At 47.6% G+C, this 10,000-nt stretch overlaps 1 protein-coding gene across 1 annotated transcript in view; it reads right to left on the reverse strand.

Annotated features, from left to right (window-relative positions):
- The window catches only part of LOC130372311 (collagen alpha-1(VII) chain-like), a 69,011-nt gene that overhangs the window by 6,031 nt on the left and 52,980 nt on the right, over positions 1 to 10,000 (reverse strand). Inside the window, exons 84-91 of the mRNA XM_056578268.1 lie at positions 8,568 to 8,639; positions 7,799 to 7,834; positions 7,271 to 7,351; positions 7,074 to 7,127; positions 6,476 to 6,529; positions 5,209 to 5,271; positions 4,699 to 4,761; positions 1,247 to 1,363 (exon numbers count right to left, since the gene is read on the reverse strand). Coding sequence (XP_056434243.1) covers positions 1,247 to 1,363; positions 4,699 to 4,761; positions 5,209 to 5,271; positions 6,476 to 6,529; positions 7,074 to 7,127; positions 7,271 to 7,351; positions 7,799 to 7,834; positions 8,568 to 8,639 — 540 coding nt within the window. The remainder of the gene's footprint in view (positions 1 to 1,246; positions 1,364 to 4,698; positions 4,762 to 5,208; positions 5,272 to 6,475; positions 6,530 to 7,073; positions 7,128 to 7,270; positions 7,352 to 7,798; positions 7,835 to 8,567; positions 8,640 to 10,000) is intronic.

Here is a 10,000-nt window from a genome sequence, read left to right on the forward strand (position 1 = left end):
CATACACTCTAATAACGAACGTCTCCACAGGCCACCTCTTGGTTACTTTGACACGAAAGTGTTGTCACCACCGTTGGTTTACATTCAGCCTTTTTTAGAGGATAGATCTGCCCTCTATGGACTGCAGCTGATTGTTGTTGTTTTGTTGCATCCAGCAGCAGATACGATGAATACCGACCAGCTGATACTTAAATGCCATTATAGGAACTACCTGTTGGGCTCACAAAAACTTTTTTGGGGGGGCTTTTGAGTAACTTTCCCTTCGTGGCTTTCACGTCATCGCTCCTCGTTGTCTCCTGCTGTGGAAGGCTTCCATCTCCTCCATCTCCAACCTCTTCACTGTCCACATCAATCCCCTCATCTCCTCTCCTCACCCTCCTCCCTGAAGGCTCCTAGCAGGCTTTGACGTCCCCTCCTTCAAAGAGAGCAGCTTGTGGGAGATACCTCGCTGTCGGTCAGAGCCGTGGGTACGTCATCAGGCTTGACGTCTCGCCAGCTAGGCCTCCAGAATACCAATGCGTGGGAAAGGAGTGAAACTAGTCAAAGCGTCAAACCCTGTTTTGAATCATCAATCCCTCTGTCCTTTACTCTGGGGTAGGCTTAGCAGCTGAAGCAGTGACGACTCAGAGGTCAGAGCCGTAGATAGGATAACACCCGTTCTGAGTGGTTCTCTGCTGTAAATATTCTGAGCTCCACATCACACCTCACCGTGGGAGGACACTTCCCTCCTACGGCATCAGGGTGCAGATAAGTCATCCAGAGGCTAGATAAGACATCCGACCACAGCCGCAAAACACACAAAAGGCTTTTATTGTGCTTTTAAGAATTCTAAATGTGCGAGATTTTATTAAGAAACAAAAAAATACCAAGAAAAACCTGAGTGAAAAGTTTATACAATAGGATGCTTGATTATCAAGTTGCTGAAGATGAAGATGGATAGATGAAGACACACTCTATATCCATCTTAACCTGGTTAGGACAATGCTTATATTCAATCTGGTATCATCAGAACCTCTAATCTTACTTAGTTTACTATTACAAAAACACACATACTACTATTTAGTCATTTACTAGTTTGCCATTCAGAATTGTACGTTTGTCTTAGCGTCACTATGAGCAGGTGGGTGGTTAGGCCAATAGGCCATCTTGTTTTCAGGAGGCCTCTGTTAGACATTGCGGGTCTTGAACCTTGACCCTTTGTCGTCGTAGAGAGACACCAGGCCTGTCAGTGTGTGGTTCCTCTGACCTTAGCCCCTCGGTCTCCTCGTGATCCTACAGCACCAGGCAGTCCCTGATCTCCATCTCTCCCTGGGGTCCCAGATGATCCCTTGAACCCTGGGAAGCCAGGGAAGCCGTTGGCGCCCTATAGGCAGAGCACACAGTGATGACACGATAGGAAGGACTTCTTGAAAACAGCCAAGTATTTAAAGACCAAATGTGATTAGAGATGTGATTAGATTAAGCCCCTCCAAGTTAGAAGTGGGAGAACGTCAGAATGAAAACAATGTCAATAACAGTGTTCTGTCCACTTTAACTGGCTGTGCGTCGAAAAAGGACGTAGCTCGGATGGCTGGGTGGGGTGAACGGGTGACTGGGTGGGGTCTGGGAGTGTTGATGGGTTTGGGAGTGTTGATGGGTTTGGGAGTGTTCATGGGTTTGGGAGTGATGGTTTGGGAGTGTTCATGGGTCTGGGAGTGTTGATGGGTTTGGGAGTGTTGATGGGTTTGGGAGTGTTGATGGGTTTGGGAGTGTTGATGGGTTTGGGAGTGTTGATGTGTTTGGGAGTGTTGATGGGTTTGGGAGTGTTGTTGGGTTTGGGAGTGTTGATGGGTTTGGGAGTGTTGATGGGTTTGGGAGTGTTGATGGGTTTGGGAGTGTTGATGGGTTTGGGAGTGTTGATGGGTTTGGGAGTGTTGATGGGTTTGGGAGTGTTGATGGGTTTGGGAGTGTTGATGGGTTTGGGAGTGTTGATGGGTTTGGGAGTGATGGTTTGGGAGTGTTGATGGGTTTGGGAGTGTTGATGGGTTTGGGAGTGTTGATGGGTTTGGGAGTGTTCATTGGTTTGGGAGTGTTGATGGGTTTGAGAGTGTTGATGGGTTTGGGAGTGTTGATGGGTTTGGGAGTGTTCATGGGTTTGGGAGTGTTCATGGGTTTGGGAGTGTTGATGGGTTTGGGAGTGTCCATCGGTTTGGGAGTGTTGATGGGTTTGGGAGTGTTGATGGGTTTGGGAGTGTTGATGGGTTTGGGAGTGTTGATGGGTTTGGGAATGTTGATGGGTTTGGGAGTGTTGATGGGTTTGGGAGTGATGGTTTGGGAGTGTTGATGGGTTTGGGAGTGTTGATGGGTTTGGGAGTGTTGATGGGTTTGGGAGTGTTGATGGGTTTGGGAGTGTTGATGGGTTTGGGAGTGTTCATGGGTTTGGGAGTGTTCATGGGTTTGGGAGTGTTGATGGGTTTGGGAGTGTCCATCGGTTTGGGAGTGTTGATGGGTTTGGGAGTGTTGATGGGTTTGGGAGTGTTCATTGGTTTGGGAGTGTTGATGGGTTTGGGAGTGTTGATGGGTTTGGGAGTGTTGATGGGTTTGGGAGTGTTGATGGGTTTGGGAGTGTTCATTGGTTTGGGAGTGTTGATGGGTTTGGGAGTGTTGATGGGTTTGGGAGTGTTGATGGGTTTGGGAGTGTTGATGGGTTTGGGAGTGTTCATTGGTTTGGGAGTGTTGATGGGTTTGGGAGTGTTGATGGGTTTGGGAGTGTTGATGGGTTTGGGAGTGTTGATGGGTTTGGGAGTGTTCATTGGTTTGGGAGTGTTGATGGGTTTGGGAGTGTTGATGGGTTTGGGAGTGTTGATGGGTTTGGGAGTGTTGATGGGTTTGGGAGTGTTGATGGGTTTGGGAGTGTTGATGGGTTTGGGAGTGTTGATGGGTTTGGGAGTGTTGATGGGTTTGGGAGTGTTGATGGGTTTGGGAGTGTTGATGGTTTGGGAGTGTTCATTGGTTTGGGAGTGTTGATGGGTTTGGGAGTGTTGATGGGTTTGGGAGTGTTGATGGGTTTGGGAGTGTTGATCGGTTTGGGAGTGTTGATGGGTTTGGGAGTGTTGATGGGTTTGGGAGTGATGGTTTGGGAGTGTTGATGGGTTTGGGAGTGTTGATGGCTTTGGGAGTGTTGATGGGTTTGGGAGTGTTGATGGGTTTGGGAGTGTTGATGGGTTTGGGAGTGTTGATGGGTTTGGGAGTGTTGATGGGTTTGGGAGTGTTGATGGGTTTGGGAGTGTTGATGGGTTTGGGAGTGTTGATGGGTTTGGGAGTGTTGATGGGTTTGGGAGTGTTGATGGGTTTGGGAGTGTTCATTGGTTTGGGAGTGTTGATGGGTTTGGGAGTGTTGATGGGTTTGGGAGTGTTGATGGGTTTGGGAGTGTTGATGGGTTTGGGAGTGTTCATTGGTTTGGGAGTGTTGATGGGTTTGGGAGTGTTGATGGGTTTGGGAGTGTTGATGGGTTTGGGAGTGTTGATGGTTTGGGAGTGTTGATGGTTTGGGAGTGTTGATGGGTTTGGGAGTGTTGATGGGTTTGGGAGTGTTGATGGGTTTGGGAGTGTTGTTGGGTTTGGGAGTGTTGATGGGTTTGGGAGTGTTGATGGGTTTGGGAGTGTTGATGGGTTTGGGAGTGTTGATGGGTTTGGGAGTGTTGATGGGTTTGGGAGTGTTGATGGGTTTGGGAGTGTTGATGGGTTTGGGAGTGTTGATGGGTTTGGGAGTGATGGTTTGGGAGTGTTGATGGGTTTGGGAGTGTTGATGGGTTTGGGAGTGTTGATGGGTTTGGGAGTGTTGATGGGTTTGGGAGTGTTGATGGGTTTGGGAGTGTTGATGGGTTTGGGAGTGTTGATGGGTTTGGGAGTGTTGATGGGTTTGGGAGTGTTGATGGGTTTGGGAGTGTTCATGGGTTTGGGAGTGTTGATGGGTTTGGGAGTGTTGATGGGTTTGGGAGTGTTGATGGGTTTGGGAGTGTTGATGTGTTTGGGAGTGATGATGGGTTTGGGAGTGTTGATGATGAGATTCTTGTAATCAAACGTGCTGAGAGGTATGGACTGGCCATCGTTTTTCATTTGCAGGAGTTGTTATAGGATTCGATTTAATTGATAACATTATTGAAATCACTATTGATCAGCATTGACGACAGATATGTCCTGATTATTTTAAGCTACGAGTCAGTTGAAATGTTCCACACTGCGGCTTTTAGTTGTGAACAAGTGACTTGATAGCAACAAGAGTTATGGCAGCAATGAATCTGAAATAATCAAATACAACAATATTTGACCCAAAGTAAAGGATCTCCTCTTATAATTAATTCTAAATAAACAATTTGCATATCTGTATATTTGTATATCATATAATGTAGACCTAGGCATCGATTCAATTGTTGCTCATATAATACTGACTTGATCGACATATGTTTATATTCTTTTTTCTTCCTTTACTCTTCCATACCTGGCCATGCCAGTCTAGTGTGAATAGATAGGGGACATCTATCAAACACCACAGCACAGTTATTTTAAATTACTGAAACAATACTACTATCTCGCATATAAAGTCATGCCTGAAAATATCATGTGACACATACCAGAGGAAGATTAATGTAACCCCAATATAGACCTCATGAACCAAGGCAATACATGCAAACAAATGTAAACATTGAATTGAGTTACCTTAACGCCATTCAGTCCAGCAGTGCCATCAATCCCATCGATGCCTCCATCGCCCTTATCCCCCTGAGAGGGACCACGGAACAAAGACATACCAATAAGAAGTAGAACATAAGATTATATTTATGTACGAGTATTATATATACAATATTTATTTTATCATTGGTGAGCTGTTTATTTTAATCCAACGTGTGTCAGTGTGAGTACATATGTGTGTTTGTGTGTGTGTGTGTGTGTGTGTGTGTGTGTGTGTGTGTGTGTGTGTGTGTGTGTGTGTGTGTGTGTGTGTGTGTGTGTGTGTGTGTGTGTATGTCTGTGTGAGTGTGCCTACCTGTGTGTTTGAGTGTGTGCGTACGTCTTTGTGTGCGTACGTCTTTGCTTACATGTCCTTGTGTGTGTGTGCCTACTGATGTGCGTGTGTGTGTGTATGTGTGTGTCAATGTATGCGATTGTGTATGTGTGTTTGAGTGTGCCTACAAGCGTTTGTGCGTGCGTGCGTGCATGCGTGCATACCTTGCGCCCTGTGATACCGTTAAGTCCGGGCATTCCCGGGTTGCCGGGGGATCCCATTTCACCCTTTCACACGAGGAATGTCCACATAAACGTCAAAGCATCATGGAGCCCGGACAACTCCCCAACTCCAGTTCATTTCAGATCAGTTTGAACCAGTCCTCTCTTATCTAAGACTGCAAAACAGCTTCTATCATAGAGCTGTGACACTACTGAACCCTACCCCCCACCCACACTGACCCTCCCCGTCTCATACACACTACTGAACCCTACCCCCCACCCACACTGACCCTCCCCGTCTCATACACACTACTGAACCCTACCCCCCACCCACACTGACCCTCCCCGTCTCATACACACTACTGAACCCTACCCCCCACCCACACTGACCCTCCCCGTCTCATACACACTACTGAACCCTACCCCCCACCCACACTGACCCTCCCCGTCTCATACACACTACTGAACCCTACCCCCCACCCACACTGACCCTCCCCGTCTCATACACACTACTGAACCCTACCCCCCACCCACACTGACCCTCCCCGTCTCATACACACTACTGAACCCTACCCCCCACCCACACTGACCCTCCCCGTCTCATACACACTACGCACTACCCCCCACCCACACTGACCCTCCCCGTCTCATACACACTACTGAACCCTACCCCCCACCCACACTGACCCTCCCCGTCTCATACACACTACTGAACCCTACCCCCCACCCACACTGACCCTCCCCGTCTCATACACACTACGCACTACCCCCCACCCACACTGACCCTCCCCGTCTCATACACACTACTGAACCCTACCCCCCACCCACACTGACCCTCCCCGTCTCATACACACTACGCACTACCCCCCACCCACACTGACCCTCCCCGTCTCATACACACTACTGAACCCTACCCCCCACCCACACTGACCCTCCCCGTCTCATACACACTACTGAACCCTACCCCCCACCCACACTGACCCTCCCCGTCTCATACACACTACTGAACCCTACCCCCCACCCACACTGACCCTCCCCGTCTCATACACACTACGCACTACCGCCACTTTTTATTTTTTAAACATTCTATTTTTTATATTGATGTTTGTATATTATATATTTACATTTTATATTTATAACTGTGCAGCTGGAGGATTGCTCCACCAACATTTAGTTGTCTAGTACAATGACAACACAGATACCCTATCTATCTATGAAAATAGCAGAGTGCGTCAGTTCCCCTTCAGATAATCGTTCTCTAAGGACCTACCATTCCCCCGGTCAGCCCAGGACTGCCCATACGTCCCAGTATCCCATGGAGACCCTGAAAGAAACCCCAGAAGAAACCAGGTGAGAAACCTCAGGGTCAGACCTTAATGACCTCCCATTCATGGTCTCAGCTTTTGACTGATACAGAGTCAATACATGCAGTAGGTCTTAGCAGACAAAACGAGTCACTCGGTCACTCCCCATTAAATTGCACATTACTTCCAATCTACGATTGCTAATGATAAAGAACATTGGATCTATGCACATCCAATACTCAAATGAACCGCTGTAAACAGAACATCTGAATATCAAGTCAACAAATCAGAAAAGTTACAAAAGGAAACATATAACGAGGCAAAACCAGGGCCATGACGTTTTTTCATGAATGTCCAGTTCATGAGATAACTGATAGTAGCATTGTATGCTACGGTCCAGTTGAATATAGAGTACTATAGTAGCATTGTATGCTACGGTCCAGTTGAATATAGAGTACTATAGTAGCATTGTATGCTACGGTCCAGTTGAATATAGAGTACTATAGTAGCATTGTATGCTACGGTCCAGTTGAATATAGAGTACTATAGTAGCTCAGCCTTTACCTTCTGTCCCCTCTGGCCTGTATCTCCAGATGGACCTTGTTCTCCTGCATCTCCCTGTCCAAAAGAAGAACGCCACGATGTGAACCAAAGTACAACCAGACCTCTCTCGGACCCCTCAAAGACCCGTCTACAGCGCTGAGCGCGCTGTGATCTTTGTGTCGTTCTCTTGTGGATGAAGACCCTCGACGGGCCCCTACCTGGTCTCCTCTCTTTCCCTGCAGGCCGATCTCCCCCTTGTCTCCCTTCGTCCCGTCCACTCCGTGATCCCCGTTACGGCCCTTCATTCAGAGAACAGCACTCAGTACGCACCAAGGTAAAACGACATCATGTGTGTGATGGTGGATATGTGTGTGTGTGTGTGTGTGTGTGTGTGTGTGTGTGTGTGTGTGTGTGTGTGTGTGTGTGTGTGTGTGTGTGTGTGTGTGTGTGTGTGTGTGTGTGTGTGTGTGTGTGTGTGTCAAGGCAGGTACATGTCTGTGATTAGCCCTTAATGGCAGTTACAGTCTCAAAGGGATTCACAGGCCACATTGTGTAACAACTAACGCTAACATCAAGCCCTCTTTAGGACTTAAACTCCCTTATTTATCAAGGAAGAAACCTTGAGATCGAGCAGAAGATCAGAGAGTCATAATGGACATACATAATTGTAGCTCTGTGTGTGTCTGTATGTGTGTCTGTGTGTGTTTGTGAGTGTCTGCGTGCGTGTGTGTGTGTGTGCGCTCCACCTTTTCCCCATTGATACCGGGCTCCCCAGGATCCCCCTGAAAGATAATCAACAGTATAACATATACAGTAATTAATACAACAAATAAAATATATCAATCTAAAACATGATGCAATGAGTTTCCAGAAGCTCTAGCCCTCCACAGCTGGACTCTGTTAAGGTGGACTCTGTTAGGATGGGCTCTGTTAAGATGGACTCTGTTAAGCTGGACTCTGTTAAGATGGACTCTGTTAAAATGGACTCTGTTAAGCTGGACTCTGTAAAGCTGGACTCTGTTAAACTGGACTCTCTTAAGATGGACTCTGTTAAAATGGACTCTGTTAAGCTGGACTCTGTTAAGCTGGACTCTGTAAAGCTGGACTCTGTAAAGCTGGACTCTGTTAAACTGGACTCTCTTAAAATGGACTCTGTTAAGCTGGACTCTGTTAAGCTGGACTCTGTAAAGCTGGACTCTGTAAAGCTGGACTCTGTTAAACTGGACTCTCTTAAGATGGACTCTGTTAAGCTGGACTCTGTAAAGCTGGACTCTGTTAAGCTGGACTCTGTTAAGATGGACTATGTTAAGCTGGACTATGTTAAACTGGACTCTGTTAAACTGGACTCTGTTAAGCTGGACTCTGTTAAGCTGGACTCTGTTAAACTGGACTCTGTTAAACTGGACTCTGTTAAACTGGACTCTGTAAAGCTGGACTCTGTAAAACTGGACTCTGTTAAGCTGGACTCTGTTAACCTGGACTCTGTTAACCTGGACTCTGTTAAGTTGCTCTGACCTTCTGGCCCACAGGGCCCCGGGCCCCAAACGGGCCGACTCCCCCCTTGGCGCCGGCGTCTCCCTTCAGCCCCTGCAGACAAGGGGAACAGTACACCACCCATCAGCCATAGGGAACAGTACACCACCCATCAGCCATTGGGAACAGTACACCACCCATCAGCCATAGGGAACAGTACACCACCCATCAGCCATAAAGAACAGTACACCACCCATCAGCCATAGGGAACAGTACACCACCCATCAGCCATAGGGAACAGTACACCACCCATCAGCCATAGGGAACAGTACACCACCCATCAGCCACAGGGAACAGTACACCACCCATCAGCCATAGGGAACAGTACACCACCCATCAGCCATAGGGAACAGTACACCACCCATCAGCCATATCTAGACCAGGGGAACAGTACACCACCCATCAGCCATAGGGAACAGTACACCACCCATCAGCCACAGGGAACAGTACACCACCCATCAGCCATAGGGAACAGTACACCACCCATCAGCCACAGGGAACATTACACCACCCATCAGCCATAGGGAACAGTACACCACCCATCAGCCATAGGGAACAGTACACCACCCATCAGCCATACTCAAAGACAGACCAGGCTCTCAGGGGCGGACCTCTGGGTGGGCCTCTGGGTGGGCCTAAAATAATATCTTTAATTGTCTTTTCTCATACAGTATATGCCTTTTCTTGAAATACATTTTGAATGAGCCTATATGTGTGTACTATGTGTGTACTATATGTGTGTACTTGTTTAAGCTTTAAAACAAGCCAGGCCCATCCAGATGTCCCCAGGCCCCCCCCTAGATGACGTTCTGGCTCCGCCCCTCGGCGCGGTGCACACATGGTCTCATGCAGAGTCTGCTCCTAAGGATGGAGGACGAGCGGGATCGCTTCCAAGGTTATGGAACTGAAACAGGTTTTTTGAAACCCGCATGTGAAATTGTCGACAACAATTTACAATCAACGAGCTAGCTTTGCTGAACGGGAATATATAAATAAATACATGAATTCATTTAAATGTTTCATGTTTCTATTGAAGCTTCATTTATTGAGGAAGGCTCCTGGAGGCTCAGCACCTCTTTTGGAAGGGAGGCCAGATAGTGGCACAGACCAACAACACCAGACACAAACAGACCAACAACACCAGACACAAACAGACCAACAACACCAGACACAACAGACCAACAACACCAGACACAAACAGACCAACAACACCAGACACAACAGACCAACAACACCAGACACAAACAGACCAACAACACCAGACACAACAGACCAACAACACCAGACACAAACAGACCAACAACACCAGACACAAACAGACCAACAACACCAGACACAATCAGACCAACAACACCAGACACAAACAGACCAACAACACCAGACACAAACAGACCAACAACACCAGACACAAACAG

This window comes from Gadus chalcogrammus, chromosome 19 (assembly GCF_026213295.1).
Source record: "Gadus chalcogrammus isolate NIFS_2021 chromosome 19, NIFS_Gcha_1.0, whole genome shotgun sequence".
NCBI classification, from domain to species: Eukaryota; Metazoa; Chordata; class Actinopteri; order Gadiformes; family Gadidae; genus Gadus; species Gadus chalcogrammus.